The 21,198-nt window shown below is 39.2% G+C and overlaps 1 protein-coding gene across 2 annotated transcripts in view; it reads left to right on the plus strand.

Moving 5' to 3' along the window:
* The window catches only part of GRIK1 (glutamate ionotropic receptor kainate type subunit 1), a 132,101-nt gene extending 121,577 nt beyond the window's left edge, over positions 1–10,524 (plus strand). For both annotated transcript variants that reach the window (XM_053456787.1, XM_053456789.1), the window contains one exon: positions 10,060–10,524. In XM_053456787.1, the coding sequence (XP_053312762.1) occupies positions 10,060–10,215 (156 nt within the window). In that variant the 3' untranslated portion in view covers positions 10,216–10,524. The remainder of the gene's footprint in view (positions 1–10,059) is intronic.
* The last annotated feature ends 10,674 nt before the right edge of the window (positions 10,525–21,198 follow it).

Consider the following 21,198-nt stretch of genomic DNA (forward strand, 5'->3'; position numbering starts at 1 on the left):
TATACCTTTTTCTGTCACCGACGAAAACTACATGACTGCACTGCTGAGTGAGTGAAACCTCTACTAGCCCAGTTGCCTGCTCCTCATTATACTGACACAATGTAACAGAGTAACTGAAAACATGATGACACGTCGAATGGCTTCTTTTCTAGATCGGGAACTAAATGTCTTAACACTTAAATGCAATACGGCTGACTATTCTCAGACAGATGTGGGCTAAGAACATAATTTTACTTGTGTCTACATTTGTTTCTTTCTGCTGAGCATTCCATAATAATGATCTACTTCTCAGTCTACCATAGAAGGTAATAAGACGTCATGATAGACTTTAACCCGCATGGAGCTGGTGATGAAGCACTTGACTTTTAGATCAGATTTTAGATTTTTAGACACCTACCAAAGGTTGTATAGCTTTAGCATGGACATGAGCGTGGCATGATAATCTTTTATTACCGTTGTTATTGTCTAAAAGAGAGAGATAAGAAAATGTGTCATTAGCAGTTACTCTTCCCACACTCAAGGATGAGGCAAGGGTTGTTTTCGATATCTATGACAAAATTGTAACTGCCGTCTGCACCGTTAGCGCATTTCTCACCTGAATTATGAAGCTCTCACTGCCGTGCCTCCTTGTAAATGGGTTGTTCTTTAATAAAACCGCATTCTTATCCACAAAGCAAAATAGCCAAAACGATGCCTGTGACCAGAACATGGGGGGGGGGGGACAAAATGACAGCAGATGAGAATAAGGAGAGTTATCTAGTCTGCTTGTTTTTCCTGCAGTAAAAAATAGCCTTCATATTTGATTTTTTTTTGTGTGAAAGATATAAAATAACTAAATTGACTAGTTAAAATAAACATAAAATAGGTTGTGTTTTATATATATATATATATATACATGTGTAAATATATATATATATATATATATATATATATAAAATCTCAAACAGGTTCAATGATAAGTATAAAAGTTAGGTTTCAACAAAATATACCGCAAACCACATATTTTCCCTTAATATTTTAGTGACGGCAGACGAAGCAGTTTGCACCTGGACAGGGTCCGCTGCGTGTGATTCTGTCCTCTTGTTCAGAGACGCAATAAATCATGGCAGTCAAACAGAGCGGTGTCCTGGCCCGTCTGCTCTGAGACATTTGTCAAGAACCCTTAACGGCCAAAAACTATATTCATTGCTGGTCGAGCAAGATTAAGTCAACCTTCAATTCAACAGGACTGGTCATCAACGAGTACTGGTTTATGAGCCACGGCATTCGGCTCAGCTTCTTTTATTTACATGGGCGTATTCCTCAGTCCCACTTTCTTAATCATAGAGATAACTAAAGAGTTAAATTAAACTTTCTCTTCACAATTCTGGAAAAAAAGATGTAACCTCTGATCTTTAATATTTCTGTGGTTTCTAATAATTTTAGTAGGTCATTTATTTTTTATCTCTCTCTCTCTGTTGCTCTCATTTTTTTACTAAAATTCTTATTTTTATAAATATGTTTCTTCTTAGCCTGCTTTTCCTGCAGGACTCATACTCATACATTTTTTTTTACCAACTAAAGGTCATGGAGGTTCAGGGTAGGCTTATATTATTTTTTGTTGTGGGATATTTTTTTGAAACCAGCTGAACAGTTTTCATTGATTTGTTAAAGGTCACATGTAATTACTGTACTGAGTGTAAAGGTCTGGATATATTAAGGTAATAACGTTGTAAGAAAGTCCAACACATTAATCATTTTCTGTATCTTCTTCTGTATAGAGAAGAGTTTGTATCATATCCGCATAAACCCATTACTGGCCTTGCATGATATATTTCAGGCTAAAATAAAGAATATTTGGTGTTTTACAGAATTAACCCCTTAATGACAAAGCCCGTACATGTACGGGCTCAAAATGCATTGTTTTCAATGGGTTTAGGGACGGCCCATTGTCCTTAAGGGGTTAATTGTTAAAGTTATGTCTGAACTCCTATAGTGTAATTTTGTAAGTAGGAGATTTGTCAAAGATAAAGATTCCATCTTATTACCTTTATCAAACATCAAAGATGATCCTGTTCCCCAATGACCTTTCACTCCATTCTTTATGGTATTTGTTCCCAGTCTGACCATGCGCCATCCGCCATGACCCGAGCTCAATTTATAGTGGTATTAAAGGATAAAATGTCCCCGTTGGGAAAATTGGCCACCACCATCGCTGTGAACGACTCAAAGAGCAAACAGAAAATGCATTTTATAAAGACTCGCAGGGTCTCTTCTAACCGAAACATGAGCTAGCAGAAAAAAAGACGATCTAGTGCATGGAATATTCAAATTTTATTAAAGGGTATCTATAAATTGAGGGTCTTACAAGCGTATTTTGGTGCTGCTCCCCATTCAGTCTATATGTAGGTCCAGCAAGCTTGACTTGTATGTATGTGATGAGCTGTAAGGGTCACATTAATGTTAGGGTTAGTTCAGCAGCATAAAAAAAGGAATTTCTTGACTTGTGTCTGATGAGTTACATTCTAAGTGACCCAAACTTACAGAATTTTTATGAGGGGAAGCAAAGATTTTAAAGTTCAGAAAAATAATATTTTTATGCTAGAAAAAGAGAATATTTATCAATAATTTACATACTCTCCATAAGTGGCGTCACTAGGGTTGGTGTCACCCGGTGCGATGACACATGGTGTCACTGACGGTGGGCGGTCCCACTGACGGGGGAGTTCCCGCTGACATCGGGGGAGTTCCCGCTGAGGTCGGGGGTGTTTCCAGTGACGGCAGCGGTCCGCACCCCCCGCACCCAGGTTGCGACACCACTGCTCTCCATGCTACCCAACATTTACATGCACTGGTTTTTCTTTTCTTTTTTACAATAGTATTAATTAAAGGTAAAGGATATGTCATTTAATGAGGGAAATGTCTTTCCAAAATAGGCCACTAAATCATTCAGGCTGTTTATTTGGTTCCATTAAAAAAAAAAAAAAAAAAAAAAAATATTCCCAATAACGAATTTACTACCAGAGCTGTAATTTAAAAATTCAGCGACCTAAATGAGAATAAAGCGTGTGATTATTTCCTGAATTAAATGTTTAAATTTGCTCTCCTCTCCGCCACTAATGTCTTTTATTTATCAAGATGTATTAATGGTAAAATGACCCACATTAATTCTGTCCCCGTTCTCTGGCAAATTACAGCATTCACCAATAATAGTGGTCTGACAAATTGTATGTTCCATGTAGAAGATTTGTATTTTTAGCAGATCTACACAAATGGACAATTTAATCGGAAGATCCTAATCCTACACCTGGGTCAGCGTAATAATAGGGGTGAAAGTGTATGGCGGTCCTAATGAAGTAATAACTAACTTATTCTTATAGATAAATCATTTTCATATTTATTAATAAACGTATTGTTTTGCTTCTACATATGAAGATCTATTGGTTAAGTAAAGTAAAGATGGAGATACATTGTTCACACTCCATATAAATCTCCATAATCTTTAAACCGATAATATAATATATAATATTTAAATATGCGGAATAGCCCCTGGAATATTTATTGTTCCACTTATTGAAGAAGAGGGGCAGCTGCTCCAGGTACCACAAGGTGAAGGGTGCATCTGAGCTGCCCTGGGCAATGCCCCTGCGCCTCCTTGTGCCCCCCACTTCTGGAGGTGGATGTGATGCCCACTCTGGACCTTGCGCCAGGTGCTCAGATCCCTGGTTCAACCCTAGCGGCATAAGAATGATGCCCTGCATATACTTTCACATATACAGATCTGTTTACATGCCAGGCCATATTATGCCAAGCCCAAATAAATGAAATTGTCATTTAATATCAAACTATTCCTGCAAATTGTATAATTCATACCTATACCATAAAGACCATATGTTTGTATATAACTACATTTAGGAGGACCTGGTCCTGGATTCCTAGAACATGGGCTCCAAAATATTGTTAGTGTTATTGGTTTGCCCCTAGATAATTCATCTCTGCTAAGAAACTATATATACTCTATTAACTAGGGAACACAACACCTAGGTGGTCTTTGCTCGGTGAGAAATATACAAGAATGCTTGGCTTAAATGCCAACATAAGGTTAATATTAAATAAATACATAGGTTTTAGCTGGCGCAGCAGATCATATGATTAGTAAGCAAACTCCTTGAGAGAGAGAGACGTAAAGCATAAAAAGCCAGGACAAAAAGCGGAACCCTAAGACACCTTCGTTCCATTAGTGGAAGAAAATATTTTTTTACTCCAATGTTCCTTTATAGTCGGATGTACAGTTATGCGCATAATGATCTCTCAAAGTAAAGCCCAGGGCATGCTTTGATCTCTCGCATTTCGGAGGTACGTTAGATCAGTGTCACAACAACAGACCCACTGGAAGCTGGCTATACATTGCATTAGCTTTTATTTTTTTTTTTAAAAAGATTTTAACTTTTTTTGGTGAACCCTGAAGGCCTATCGAGCTAATTAGTATCTGTGCGGGCCAAAAAATAGTCACCGTGGTGTTATCTTGTAATACTTATTCTTACATGAATCCGCGAGCCAGCAAGCTCTTTTTATCCCTAACCATGTGCTTTCTTCAAAAAAATAGGTAAATAGCAAAAAAATCTAGTTTAAAGAAAAAAAATACAGCAACAAATGCAATTTCCCCGCAGACTTGGCCATTCCTGGCTTCAAGGTCCACTTTTCAAAAAGCACAGTATTTTTTTTAGATAAAAAAATAATAAAAATAATCATTAGACAAGACCTTAAGACAGACACCACAAAGACCAAAAAATAAGCTTTTTTGCCTTATTTCTCTCCTCTCGCTCGTTCTCTGCTTCTGCATGTGTTATTGGATTCTCTGTATGTAATACTAATGGTCTAAGTGTAAAATTAGAAAACATATAATTTGCCCCAATTAGGACACTCTCTGTTTTGCAAAGCTTTGATCACCCCATACCGTTCTGTGGGTATGAGCGTTCAGAAGAAATAAAAAACTTAGTCTGTTTTATTTGGTTCCTATTTTAGTCTAGGGTTTCTGCGCCAAACTTTGCTTCAGGCTTAAAGGCTAAGGAAGAACCGCGTGAAGACCTCCTTCTACGGAGCTGCAGCAGATCTCAGTTCTTATCTTTGTGTCACTTCTTTGGAGAGGTTGTCAAAACAGCCTGACAGTTTTAAGGCTCTGTAGACTTTTTCAAGCTTTGGTGTCAAAGAAAGAGAAGCTCTGCAGCCTCTGTGAGTTCCAAAAATATAACATCTACCTGTCTATCAAACCCATCTATATAGACTGTAGTTTTTGTGCAAATTTTATATTAATGTTTATTTTTTTATATAATGTTATAGCTTAATTCCAGCCCTACTGGTAATAGTCCCAGAAAACTGAGCAAAGGCCTACAAATCAGCTGCCGCTCCCAATTTTCCCATTCTTGGTCACCGTTTTGCAGGAAGTGGGCATCATAGGCCAGATGGGGAGCTTGTGGGCAGATATCCAGGCTGGTCCACAACGCTGTGCGTTGGGCTATGACATCATATTCCAGCGATTTCCTGCAATGTGTTGTGAGGTGGTAAGTTAAGTACCCGGAGCCTTCCCTTGCGGGACACAGCCAGAACTGCATGCTGGCTTCAGCGGGCAGTCCCGCTGACGTTGGTGGGCGGTCCCACTGACGTTAATGGGCGTTCCCGCTGGCGTGGGGCGTGTCTTGACCTGGAGAACCGGGGGAGCAGGTATGAGTCTTGCCCTAGGTATGGGTCTTGCCCTAGGTATGGGTCTTGCCCTACCTTTAGCCATAAACCTGCTGCACTGTAACCATGTCCTCCGACAGACTGTGTCCAGTCTGGGCACCTGATATGTTGGGAGTATGGTATTATGTCCATTTTCTCCAATCCATGGTTGGCTCTAATACATGTGGTTATAATGGGATTTATTGAATTAAGACAAACCATACCGCAGGAAACACATATGGGGTTATGTATGCAAAATTGTCTTCTTCTTATCAATGTAGCAACCAAGGGAATGCTCCAATCAGCATTAGTTGCTATGGTGATAAGACCATGTTGCACCCCAATTATTTTTCGTCTACATAACACCCATAGAGTATCACTTTATGTTGCTTTTTATAAATGTAAATGTATAAATTAAACAGGTGCGTTTGAAATACGTCAGACCCTATTAATAATGATAGTTTTTGCCCATCATTTCTAAAGGCATGTGTAATATATAATTGCCTTACTTTTAATTGTTTATATCTCAACTCTTCCTTAAACCAGTTAATTGGAGATGACATTAACACAACCCCCAACTGCTCCCCGACTGCGATCACAGGAACACACGACGAGCCTCATAGAAGCTTCACTGATGTCTTGTTTTAAGACAAGGGAACCATTTTTAGAAAGCAATTACTAGCCCTTTGAAGCCTATTAGCTTGGAGCTATTAAATTCAAAATCAATTACAGGGAAGCATCAATGCATTTTAACACAAGGAAAAATATTTTATACATGTACTAAGAAGCAACCCCTCTGTTCATCTACCAAAAGCGTATCTGGGACCCTCGGGGTATTTACTCTGATCTCAGGGTGATCGAGCCGCTTCTTAGAGTAACGCAATCCGGGCTGATTATTCTACTCTGTGCCAGTTTCTCATTGTTAAGTAACATCAGAAATCTGCTTGAATTCAGATGGCTTAATTGAGACATATGGACCATTAATGGGTTAGTATTGGGGGCTTAGGGTCAGGTTATTTAGAACGCTCCGGGGTATGGTCATGAAGCCAAAGAGACATTCTTGTAACAATGTCAATAATATTTCCGATGCTTGCGGTCATTGTGCTAGGGATTGGAAAAGGAGCAGACAAATTAACTATCGTTTGGGTAAGAATTTCTCCGATCCTTCTTTCTAGACGACTGGAAAGAGTATGGGGTAAAGACGTGGTTATGAGGTAAATATTAAAATTGGATTTTATTACTTCGAAGAAGTTCCCAACGCACCATGAACCAGCTAATCAATGAAAGGCAACAGAATCAATACTCCGCCAACAATTCTTTATAGAGAACCGTGGCTCGGGGTTGTTGACTGTACCAGGTACAGCGTTTTCTGTGCATTTAGATATTTTTAGGCAGGTATAAGCACAAGACATCCAGGAATTCTAGAACTAACAGGGAACCGTCATCTAATTTCTCATCCAAAAGCGTGTTTTAACAGTGAAGCTGCCAAGACGGGCTCAGTCGCTGGACGACACTACTCTAGCAGAATGTGCCAGACCTCAAACTGTTTGCTAACCGTAGAAAATTAGCGGGCTCGTTCACTCCAGGGCGATGCCAGCATGCACAGCGGAGAATAAACTTTTACATAAATCTTATAGATCCAGAGACCACAATTAATAATATGTGCGGTGATCAATATCTAGAAATTAAATCATTTCCTCCGGCTGACCTATGGTAAACCAATTTTATTTTGTTGGTGATATATTTAGGAACTTTCCAGCCGCTAGGGAATCAGCAAATATTAATTGTAACTAGTAAAAGCTTTACTTTTGACTTTTGATCCCCCCCCTCACCAATTCCATCCCCTATATTATACTTCCTTCTCTACCGTTGTCCTGGATGATTTTAAAATATATATTTTTTATTTCCCTGAATATTTAATGTTTTTTTTTGTGTGCCCAGTTTTATCCATCAACTCTGTTTCAAGCAATTATAATCACGATTAGCATATGAAATAACACATTTAGCACGCAATGAGAAAAAACAGCTTGGTGTTACTGTTTTAATAAATGCGTTGCTATTAAAAATAAAAGTTAGGTTAACGTCTGCGAAAATGTTGGATCCAAAGGTCGAACGATTGACTGCGAGGAACATTTTCTGCATAATAAAGGTACATCGCAGAGAGTTTGCAAGCGGCAATTTATACGACGACAAAGTGATTACTTTCAGAAAACTACAGGAGCAATTAACACTGAATAATACATTTGCAAAGCGGGTCTTGCAGGGTGATTATAGTTAGAGATTTATTAAAGCCAATTGTTTCGGAGAGATTATCCGGAGTCTCTTGGCCTTCCTGCTGCATTCAAGTTAGCAATTTCTAATTCATATATCCTGAAATGTGAGAGAGAGAGTGGTGTCCATACCTGCTTTGGACCCTTGAGTCTCCAGGTATGGAATCTGATTACCCGGAATTTGAGGTGCCATCTTGATCTCTGGTTTAGATGAATAGAGTTTACATTAGGCAAGTACTTAGGAGGTTTTGTGATTCTCCATGACAGGTAACATGACGGTGGTAGGGGAGTCTGATTACATATAATGTTGGGGAGCCTATAGATAAAGCATTATAATAGATCTTTTATTCTTATTTTGATCTGGTATACAATAAATGTGTCAGTACGGTGATACTGCTAGCAATATCCAGCGGTCTGCGTGTACACGTGCATGCGCAGCCCGAGCGGTCGCGTCACAGAGCCCAGTGTGCATATTGGGTACGGTGATGAGAATGAAGAGGATGTCGGACGTGTGCATGCATGCGCAGTCAAGCCAGCAGGACAATTCAGGTAGGCATATCAGATGTGTAATTGTGTTAGTGACATCTGACTTAACACTTTCGTTAATCATTCCGCTGAGAGAACTTTAAACCTGTCCCGGAACGGTGTGCAGTGCATTGAGAAGGAATGAAGTGTAGCTCATTCTTCCCGCGTTCTAAGAGGTATAAAACTGCTGACTTCTTGCCAGCTTAAATTGCAAAAACACACACAATAATCCATTCATCAGCCGCCAGAGCTGGTGTTTTTCAGCTCGGGGTCGTTAATTATTCCACACCTGAACTGCTCCAAGAGCAGTCCCATTTATTCTAATTCACTGTGATATTTAGATGGATGGCATATAGACTTCGTTATACGCGCGCCTCACTGCAGAGCGGGGACGCTCATTTCTTTATCAGGATACAAATCCCTCCATACTGCTGTCAGAGCATTAATGAAAACTTATAAACTTTCCCCGCAAACAGGCCAGACTGGGGTACAAGCAAAACTCACAACATCACCCCTGGAGTTTCCATAGCGTGGAAAGGTAGAGGTTAAAGGTCTGGTACAAGCCTACAGTAGCCCAGTCTGCCTTAAAGGAGCGCCAGCCATCAAATGCTCTTTAATGCATATAATAGCTGAGTTTTCCTTTATAATTGTCTGTTGTCCCCATTGGAAACGCATGGGGGGATTCTGCGGAACCCCCCAATGGGCATTTGCCCTTCTCTGCACCCCTCAGCTATTTGCCCTGCAGAATACGTATATAGCAGAGATAACTTATCATGTAGCAGTCTTGTACTGATTTTATTTTCTACAGTAAACTTACGATATGTCTTTTCATCTCAACCCAGGGAAATCCAGAAGATCACACAAACGCCAGATTATCATGCATTTAAATAATTACCTTTAGGGTTATTCCTGGAGAATAACTAAAAACTATTTGATATTGATATTCCAATGTGATATTTGATTTAAGTTATTATGACACAACACCCACATCCAATATCCATCCATGGTGACAGATATGCAGCTTTGGAAATCCCGGTTGCAAGTTGATGATGACCATGGTGTCTTCTTAATGACTTAATACAAGATTTGGTAAAGATGAGACATTTACTGGCTAAGTGAATCTAACTGAAATAGATTACGAGATCCCATTCAGGTATTTTATTGGGTATATTGTATGGTATAATATGTAGGGTATAGTATGTCTGAAGAAGAGACCTAAGTAGTCTTGAAAACGTGCAACCTAATGCAATTCGGTTGGCTAGTAAAGGTACTCATCTTTACCAAGTGTTTTTTTTATTATTCCGCAGCTAACATGGTTTGATGATTTACCTTGGATACAAAGTTTCTTAATGTCGGTTTCCAAGTGTTTAAGGAAACGTAGTTCCATGGTGGCCTCCGGTGAGAACAGCTGCATCACTTAGTATTTCTTTCTCACACTGCTCATTAACGTTAGGAGACCCACTAAACTGGAATTTTAGGGGATAATCGAGGACCAGAGGTAAGAAATCCTGACCTGTCATTTTCAGTGTTCTTAATGCGGTGTTTTATTCTGTCCCTCATCCCGCAGTGTCTTTCCTTCAATGCAATAATGGAGGAACTTGGAATATCTCTCAAGCATCCGAAAAGATTAAAGAAGAAGACAAAAGCCAAGGGCAGATCAACATTCACAAGTATGTTAACGTGCCACCAGAGGCGGATAATCAGGAAAGAGACAATGGCATAGAACCAGAATTTCAATTTAATGATATTCCGGAAGACAAAAAAAAACAAAACCTACTGACTGGGAACCATACTGATTTTAAGAAATGAGCAGAGGGATTTTTTAAAGGATGGCATCTGCTTTTTTAACTTATTTACATGATTTTTTTATAAAGACACATATGGCAGAAACAAAGTGAGACGTGCCGCTGATCGGTTTGCAGGACTCACCTCCAAAAATGAATTTATATGACCCATTTTCTGTATCATTCCATACTTTCCCCAACAAATTTATCTGTGTGATTTCTAAAATAAAATACCGTTTGTTAGAAGGCTTGTGTGCGTAGTGTTTGCTGGCATGACACGTAGAACAATATTTATTTGTTGTTGCAAAAGATCTAGACTTTTAAGAGAAACAAATAGTTATTATATGTCCCCCCTTTTTTAGTTGAGACCCAAAACCCCTCTCTGCCCGCGGTTCCTCCCCAGATGTCCATCTTTTCTAGAAGCTCGGAATGTTGGGTGTGGGAATGTGACACCTGGTTCCACAGCCCTTAAAGTCACAATAATGTGCGCATAAGCAGTAGAAACAGAGACAGACACCATCATTGCTCATGCCAATGGTGGACAATTTAATGACGTTCTATGGACCTTCATAAACCTTGTCATGCACACTGATGTTCTTGTGTGGACACTTTGCCGATCCCTGAGTAGAAAGAGGTTTCATAAAATAAAATATGCAAATAAATACATTATTTGGGAGAGAGGTCCTGAGGTACCAAGACTTGTAGAAGCTAAACACGTGTTGACCCATACGTGGAGTAACTGCTGTTGTCCTCATACAGGGGCGACCAGAAGCCTGAAGCTGCTTTTTTGATCATGGCTTCAGGAGGTGGTCCAAGGTTGAACTTTATGGACTTGTGTCTTTTTTCACTGTAAACTACTTTGTTTCTGTGTTAATATCCTTCTTCAAATGTCTTATTTACTCACATAAATGTCTAACAATGGCTCACAAAGTCACATAAACCTCTAACCAAACCCCTAATTCTGCTGGTAACTATTTATTCCTAATTAACCTGGGAGAAAGGCCGTTTAGTTGAAATTCATAATAGCCGAGCGAAGCAGGAACTGAATTTCGTTTTCTCAGCCTAATGAAAATTTAAAATAGATGTTCTGCAGAAAAAATACCAAAATTGCAAAAACATAGCAGATCAACATCTGTATCGCTTGAATAGCAGATCAGCACAAACTGCAAACGCTGCACTAAAACTGAGAAGGAGCCATGAGGTCAGTTAACAAAATCAGTTTGTATGTGAGAAATGAGTCCCAACCGCATCAGATGGCCAATTATCCCTCGACGGATTGTCATTTTTTGGTTCAATAGAAGTTAATTCATGAAGAAGAAGTAATGCGGGGTCCGGTTACAGAACCGCCAGAGATACAGGTGACACCTGTGCGTTCCTTGTGTTTCTCTACAAAGATACATTTCCGTTTTTACCACCAGCTTAACCTTTAACCCTTTGAGTACTGCTATTGTCACTCGTTTTAATTGCCCTCTTTGTTGAAGCTTAAACTTGTGTCTACCGTGGGAGCAGCCACCCTAACTTCTTAATTACCGGTATCTCTCTTCTTTGAGTTAAGTTCAGGGTAAAGGGAGAAGAAACAGAGAACTTTAGGACAGCAATATCTTGCTGGCCCTGTCACTCCGGAACAAACAAAGATCAGTTTGTCAGCTAAATCACTCCAAATAAATACAAATGACAAAAAACTCACCTTAACTGGGTAGTTTTAATGCATACATTTGGCCAATCCCAAGCGTCTCTGAAACGTTCCCATAGTACTAGGTCCAACGTCCATCAGAAGTCAACTTTGATTTATTTATTTTTTTTAAGTAAAAGGAAAAAATAAATACAACCAGATGTTACCAGATGTCAAGATCAGTAACCAACTTCTACAAGACTCAAAACTACATGGAGCCAGTGGGTATATAAAATAACATTGAAACATGTGTTATAATTATCTTTATTTAATTCCCCACAATCACTTAAGTGAATATAATACTGAAATCCTACAGTCGACACAAGCGGGAATTTGTAACACGCTTTCCTCCATTATTTTAACAGACTGAGCCTTTAATACTATGGATTCTTTCTAAAAGTGCCGTTAAACTTGGCAACTATGTGTGATGGGAGTCAGTGTGCATCGCCTGCAGTGCTCTTCCCCGGCTTATACAACCAAACCCGTTAAGAATTTTAAAGGAACAGGCCACATATACATTAATAAATATAATAGCTGAGAAGTCTCTTTAAGTTATTTTGCCATTAATTAACTGCTTCAAGTCAATCAGTGACATGAAACATAAGTAATATATTTTTATAGTTCTAATAAACGCTTTTTAAATTACTTACAAAGTTCTTTCATTCATTGTCGCTTTCTGCAGTTACTGTACCTTTAACATTTTTTTCCCCAGTTGTTCTTACTTTTAATTGCTCCCAAGTTCAACAATGATGTTTCCATGTAGATGGGTGATTTAGCCATACCCCAATGACTTCAGGTCCCTGTCGGAGCAATACAATTTGTTCCTGACTGTGCAATTGAAAAGAATAGCCACGTTTTATATGCAAATGATCTGAGAAAGGATGCATACTCATAGAGAGGGGGAGAGAGGGAGAGAGGGAGAGGGAGAGAGAGATTGTTATATGTGTTACTGTAATGTTTCTCTTACTCATAAACCTTGGGGTGTTTATATTTCAGGGGGTTTTATGGAATATAATATATCAAATAGGATAAACCTGGAGTTTAAATGGTGCAGATTAGACCCATTTTATACAAAATACATTAAAACACCGGTCACTCTTGTGAGTCTCAAGTCTGAGGGTAAATGGACTGCTGACCCTTTCATATCCTTCAGTGACTCCTTTATATTCTAATGGTGCGTTGATATCTTAATTTTGTCATTCTCACTAAAATATCAATTGAACGGCCTAGATTGGGCAATTTTATCTATACTTTGTGTGAAGCACATTTACAAGCAAAAGTATGGGTACAATGTTACACTAACTATAGGTTTTAGGCTTTAGTTTAATCAGTTTTTATAGAGCTAAAAAAACTAATCATATAGGAGCCATTTGTATGTTGGTAATTTTCCTCCTTTGCTACAAAAAAATGACACATATGGCTATGCGGTAGATTGGCGAGCACACAATCATGATATCACAATCCTATTCTCAACATAAACAATTGCAATGGACTCAGTTGTGAACCAAGCCATCAGCACCCAGCCATCAGAGCTGCCCGGTATACCAAAGTTTGGCCCTTCTTACAGTTTTTGAAGAAAAAAAATAATTTCAAACATATTTTTTGTCCCAAATAAAAGATAATAAGGAGAAAATATATTGCTTGGTGAAGTTGGTGGTAGAACCCCACTGTGTCTCCTCAACTAAAGTCCAAAGGACTCATAAGGGATAAGAACTTTGGAGTTCTACTATCCATAGTTGCGATCAATATTCTGTAATGCGGAGCACAGAACCCATGAATACGCTGAAAAAATATGTATCTGTAAGTGCGTGAACATGGATGTGTGAAATGGACTATGTGTCAGCATGACTGTGTGTTAGCGTAAGTATGTGTGTTAGCGTGTAGGTTTGTGTGCGTATGTGAGTTATCGGGGGTGGGGGGGGGATCAAGGTGCTGATGGGACCACTTGGCTTTGCTTGTCCTCTGGTGCAGAAGGTACCAGCCCTCCTCTGTGGACAGCAGTGGGCCCTCACAGCATGAGAGTGGACCTAGACTGAGACTGGAAGAAGCAGAGAGAGAGAGAGAAACATAGAGTCAGGCAACAGCTTCCTTGTGGATCCTTTGTAACGCTTGGTGTAGATGTCCGACATTCAGTAAACAAGTCAATTTCCACCTAAAAAGCCTCATCTCCTTTGCTCTGTGGGATGCTCTTAGCTGGGACTCGATGACCTGAATTTTATGTATGCAGGACTTGTGTGCAAGTTTTTTTTTTTTATTTTAAAAAAAGGAAAGTAAAAGATGGAATAAAGAACTTTTGGTGTATTACAAACCCCGAGATAAAATCTAATCACAAAGAAGGAATTATGTGCATCGCTGCGGAATAAGTCTGTCTCCTGTAATCGTATGCAGTGCTGAAGCGTTTAGACACAATTTGTGCGGCTGTGCCGTTCCGCAGAACAGGAGAAGAGGAAGGCGATTTTAAATCCTGATTTGTAGCTGTGCGGGGGAAACATGAATATGATCATTTTAGTTGTTACCCTTAGAATGCATCTAAACAACAATGTGCACTTTGGGTGGAAACAAGACTTGAAATATACATTCTGATTTTGATGTATGGTTATTATGAATAGGCGCATTAGTTGAAGCTCTATAATTAAAGGGATACATGACGTGCTGCGTTATCCATAAGATACACCGGGCTTGTCCCTAAGTCTGGGGATCCACTAGTGTTCTGATGAATAATCTGGCCATGAAGTTTCCACCAGTGGAAAAGCAGTGGGTAGTAGCCTCCACAGCGTAGGCTACTATAACCAGGTGCTCAGCATAACATAATGTGACCCCCAGTACTAGCATAGCTACCCCCACATGGAAGCAGTAGGCCAGCCACATGTACACCTGTATATATGTGTGTGTGTGCTTATGTCTGGGGGCCACACAAGGTCTTAATCTGGCACCAAGCAACGGCAGCTTTGGTTCTTCCCATCGGCTTTTGGCGCCCTTGCTAGTTCTGTAGCACATACTTTTTTGTTAGTTATTGGAGAAAAAAGCGGGTAGAAAAGTGCCTCGTGTCACATCTACTCACAATAACACACTGAAATCCTGAGTATAAGATGTAGGCGCTTGCAGACATGCACTGCATTAATGACAGCCTTCACAAGAATCTGCAAAATCCTCAAAAAAATCTCTTTAAGGCATAAGAAAGAGAGAATATGTGTTTCCGAGTGCGTCTGCCGTGTCTGCCGGCCGTTGCTGGTTTAGTAGTAGCTATGATAAATAAAAGAGCATTGTGAGTACGTGCACTCCACTCAGCAGCCCCGTATAAAATGTTAGGTAAGCATTTCTTTGAATTATGGGAACTTTGCTTCAATATGCTAATTCTTTCTGCCGTAGCTTCCTAATTAACACGCGGACTGGGAACAAGCAGAGAAAACACGATCCGTTGTAGTCAATGGTTCTTCCACGAGCTAAATTGAATACCTGGTAGAAATACACAAGTTAGATATATTCAAATATGGCACATAAAGGGTTAGCGGATTGAACAGAGAGAAAATGAGTGCGCCACTGCACATGTTTAATCCGATATAAAGGAAAGAAGGGACGCCGCAATCATCATATTCTATATAATGCATGTCTAAACTTCCAGGGGATGAATTTGGCTGTGAAGGGTCCATGGGATCTACGAAGAACCCAGTGCAGGCAGCGGTGCAAAAAACAGGACCATGTAGTAGGCAGTAGCCTGGAGCTGCAGCTTCTCCTAAAGTGGTTACTTTTTTTTTTTATTTATATAGGTTGAGGAATGTATATTAAAGAACTGCAAGGGGCACTTATCAAAAATATATCAAAATGATGGAAATGAAGACAGTGAATGCTTCACGAATACTATGTACTCTGAAAGAGGTTACCAATGGAAACACACATTCATACCTTATTCAAAGACTAAAAAAACCTAATAATAAATCTCAGCGAGTGATGCTCAGAAAATAAATATAATGATAAATATTACGCTGTATATAGTAAAATTCATAAAATTTATAAAGAAATAAACAGTACACCACCAAAAAAACAAGTCTCTCCATGATGGACACAGATTGCATAGTCAGATCTTGCCAGGAAGTTTATGCCGAAAATACAGGAATGAAGGTTCCTCGTTTAACTAAGTTCCAAGGAGTCATCTAAATCACAGTCACCATCCCTAAGCAACATGTATATATGCGTACACTATAGGAGCAGCCATCCTTCCTCCTCTCAAGATCTGCCTGGTTATTCCTCCCCACTACGGTTAAGAACTTCAGGACAACAAAATGATTAGATAATGCTGGCCCTATCATTGATCAGGACTTCCATGAGGTTAACCTTTAAACTAAAAATATTCAAAATAGTTACAAAAAGCTCACCGTATAATTGCTCTACAAGTTCATTATGGAGGATGGGCATCTCCCAAACCAGTCCTTGAAGCTGTGTGGACAGCCTAATGAGGTGATCTGCCCCTGGTTAATGCGGCAGGGGGGGCTGCTGCCCACCCCCCAAAACTGCCCCCTTAGGTCTAGAACTAGACTAGAACTAGAACTGCTGGCCAAAAGCTCACCATTGGTAGCAAAGGAACATGAATAGAATGCATATTCTCACAACACACACATTATGTGATTATTATGTTCTTCACAGATATTTTTATAGTACCTGTGATCTTGCCTTTCATCTTTTTTGGCACAATCAAGCATCACGTTACTGTTGGACGGTACACATAACAATGAAAAGAAAATTACAACGAGAAATCTGACAGAAAAGGGTTTTATAGCAAACATAAAAATACTTAAAAGTAGTTCATCTATTTAATCACTCGATAAGACCCAGACATCCATAGTTTTTATAGAAAGGCATCTTCTTTAGACATAAATTCAAGTGTTTTTTGATCAGGAAAAGGCACCCATTGCTCTCTGAATGGTGACCACCAGTAGATACATTTTAATGAAATAATGTTAAATAAAGCCCATCCTTTTTAAGTTACCGTATACATCAGTATATTTTCCCAATGGAATCACCCTGTTAATAACGTATTTACCTCTATAAATGTGAGGTGGATATAAAAAGTCTACACACACCTATTAAAATGCCAGGTTCTTGTGATTTTAAAGAATGAGACAAAGGTAAATCATATGAGAACTTTTTCCACCTTTAATGTGACCGATAACATGAACAATTCAATTGAAAAACAAACTGAAACCTTTGAGGGGAGAAAAAACAAAACTCACAATAACCTGGTTGCATAAGTGTGCACACCCTTAAACTAATACTTTGTTGAAGCACCTTTTGATTTTTTTCCAGCAATCAGTCTTTTCGGGTAGGAGTCTATTAGCATGGCTCATCTTGACGTGGCAATATATGCCCACTCTTCTTTGCAAAAGCGCTCCAAATCTGTCAGATTGTGAGGACATCTCCTGTGCACAGCCCTCTTCAGATCACCCCACAGATGTTCAATTGGATTCAGGTCTGGGCTCTGGCTGGGCCATTCCAAAACGTTAATCTTCTTCTGGTGAAGCCATGCTTTTGTTAATATGGATGTGTGCTTTGGGTCGTTGTCCTGCTGAATGGCATTCTATGGGTGATATGCAGTGTTGTTTTTGCGCCAAACATACTTTTTGGAATTATGGCCAAAAAGTTCAACCTTGGTTTCATCAGACCATAACATATTTTCGAAAGTGCTTTGGGGGGTACTTGATGTTTGTTTTTGCAAACTTCAGCCGGGCTTGGATTTTTTTCTTTGTAAGAAAAGGCTTCCGTCTTGCCACCCTACCCCATAGACCATTCATATGAAGAATACGGGAGATTGTTGTCACATGTAGCACACAGCCAGTACTGGCCAGAATCTCCTGCAGTTCCTTTAATGTTGCAGTAGGCCTCTTGTAAGCCTCCCTGACCAGTTTTCTTCTCGTCTTTTCATCAATTATGGAGGGACGTCCAGTTCTTGGTAATGTCTCTGTTGTACCATATTGTCTCCACTTGATGATGACTGTCTTCACTCTGTTCCATGGTAGTCTAATGCTTTGGAAATTATTTTGTACCCTTCTCCTGACTGATATCTCTCAACAACGAGATCCCTCTAATGCTCTCTGTGGACCATGGCTTCTGCTCTGAGATGCAACTAAGCAAATGTCAGTAAATCCTAATAGACCAGCTGAACTTTATTTGTGATTAATCAGAGTCACTTTAAATTACGGCAGGTGTGTAATGACTTCTATTTAACATGAGTTTGAATGTGATTGGTTAATTCTGAACACAGCCCCAGCCCCAGTTATAAGAGGGTGTGCACATTTATGCAACCAGGTAATTGTGAGTTGTTTTTATTTCTTTCCCCCCTCAAAGATTTCAGTTTGTTTTGCAATTGAATTGTTCACGTTATAGGTCACATAAAAGGTGGAAAATGTTCTGACATGATTTATCTTTGTCTCATTCTTTAACATCACAAGAACCTGGCATTTTAACAGGGGTGTGTAGACTTTTTATATCCACTGTAAATGTGCTCTTTGGGCCACATTATCATGAAGTTATAACTTTGAATTGGTTTTTAATAATTTTTTGCCCCTGCTTTGCAAAATGTCTGAAAGCAAGAAAGAAATGAAGAACGATGACATTTCCTTGAGAAGCCTGAGTAAAAGCAAAAAGGCCGCAATAGTTAAACGAGTGTTGCCTCTGGCAACATAAGCATTTTTCTCTGTTTCCTCCATTTAAAAAGGGGTCAACCAATTGTAAAAATGCGATATAACAATTAGCTAATTGCTCCCTTACATATTGTTTCAACTAATGTTTGAAATGCGCTGGAAACTGTATACGTATCATTTAATTGAAGAATTAAGAACATGGAAAGCCAATATCTTCTAAGTATCCCATTACAGAAACTAATTTTAAAGATGCATTTATTATGCAAATGTATCGATTTACTATTAGATTGAAACCTAATGAAATCTTATTTACATACTTCCAATTAACCTCCCTTTCTGGTAAAAGATTTTTGCAGAAAAATAATCCACGTTTTTGGACAGTGTGAATACTGAAAAAGTTCAGATTTTTTGTCCGTTTCGTGGGTCTCTGGCCTAGTTTTCGAAAGACTTGTATGAATAGTACGAATACATAAGTTTAATGCATATTCAGATTCCCAGGTTGCTGCTAGAATAAAAAGGACCAATAAATGCATAAAACAAAGCAAGAATTCTGCTCATACCCAGCGAATACTATAAAAAACCCACCAATGTAAGGAATTTGGGGATTCTGGCACACTATATGTCCATATCAGCCATAACATTATGACCACCTGCCTAATATTGTATAGGTCCCTCTTTTGCCGCCAAAACAGCCCTGACCCATCAAGTCCATTAAACTCTGACTCTGAAGGTGCGCTGTGTTTTCCGGCACCAAGATGTTAGCAGCAGATCCTTTAAGTCCTGTAAGTTGTGAGGTGGGACCTCCATGGATGTATTCGGGTGCCGTGTGTTCTCCAGGTAATCGACGCACCCGGCCATCTACGTGATGTAAAAGTAAACGTGAATCAGAGGTCTAGTGGAGTCCATGCCTCGACGGCTCAGGGCTGTTTTGGCGGCAAAATCAGACTAGTTTACCTTCTTCCAATGCTCTGTGGCCCAGTTCTTATGCTCACATGCCCATTGTAGGCGCTTTCGGCAGTACTTGCTTACCAAGTAGCTGAATCACCAGGACTGCTTTGTGTTTTTAACCCAAAAGTCACTCTCAAGCAACTTTCTGGAAACCATTATTGAAGCACCTGTGTAAACTTTAAGTAATAAAGAACCTTGCAGGTTGTGCCTTTTGTACATCCTTAGTTCCAAGTGTGTTTTGGGTTGTGTATTAATGTCCCTATACCTTTGGTTTGCTGTTACCCGTTCTATAAGCAAGATCTCTGGACTTGGGTATGCCTATTCATAGTTTGCCCGCTATGTACTGGATCGTTAGCTTGTATGGACCACAGAGTGAACTTTGCTTCCCCCGACCTTTTGGCTTTGCTCAGGTTTATGAGGTTTATGAGTTGGATATTTCCCCATTTTGAGACTCGAAGACCATGGAGTACCTTGGGCTTTTTTGCTTTTGGAAAAAAGTTCATCATTGTGGCTGCAGAGTACCCAGGGGCTCATCCTCTTGGAAAAAGCGGCTTTCACATATAAAGAGTCAGCTTAGCCATCCAGTCCTGCCCCTGTCTATGTACCTATTAGGTATACCTGATCCTAGAGGTTCCAATCTATGAGACTCATTCATTCCAAGGAATATTACAGGAATAACTAGAATAAGCGTGCATTTTGTGTCCCACTTATATTCAGTATTTGTCTGTTTGCTAATGTTTAACCCAGTAATGATATAAACAAGATCTCAGTAAGAGTGACAGGTTTCATAGCTGCACCCTGACCAAAATGCTTCAATAGGTAAAAAACACTATTACTTGCTTCTGACATATTTCAAACTGGCATTAAAATTCACCAAGAGGAACGTTCTCCAAAGTAAACAGATAAATAATATCTTACTAATGTCCCCCCTTTCCTAAACATTACATAAGCCTGATGCTATCTAACTCCTTATGATGCAATAAAAAATAAAAATAACTTTTCCCTAAAGCTTTTATTATATAATCTTTTTCTAGCTGACTACGGCAGTCAAAAATGATGCTTGTGGGATTTATTTAAGTCACACAGACATAGAACTCGGCAACGGATAAGAACCATTCATTCAGAGCCCATCTAGTCTGCCTGTTTTTCCTGATGTAAAGACTAAAAATCGTTGGTCTCGTAATAGAGTCAGGTAGCCATATGCCTATCCCATGCATCTATAATGAGGTTCGGTTTATTAATCTGTGATGAGATAATAATTACCCCATTGATACATTTTTATTCTTTATATTGATGCAAATTAAAAATTATTTTTATGATTCAAAGATCCGTTACAATCGTACTGTTAACTAGTGATGATTTTCTGCTTAAGAAACTGCACTTTAATGAACCAAATCTTTTAATTCCTGACCCAAGCCAAATGAAATCCCCATCTGGGCAGTGGATTGGAGATTAATGACATCATACCGTAGTAAATGAATTATAAACAAATCTAAGGACCCCGGCTAATGAGCAGATTATTAAATCCTTAAAATGAGACTAATGCCTTCTAATTATCAATAAGTTCTGCAGTTTTAATACTTTTCTCCACGCAACTGCTTTCCGTGAAACGACTGATTGAATGACCCAATTATTTCTGCGTACATTCATTATATGAAATACATATT

This window comes from Spea bombifrons, chromosome 2, assembly GCF_027358695.1.
Source record: "Spea bombifrons isolate aSpeBom1 chromosome 2, aSpeBom1.2.pri, whole genome shotgun sequence".
NCBI lineage: Eukaryota > Metazoa > Chordata > Amphibia > Anura > Pelobatidae > Spea > Spea bombifrons.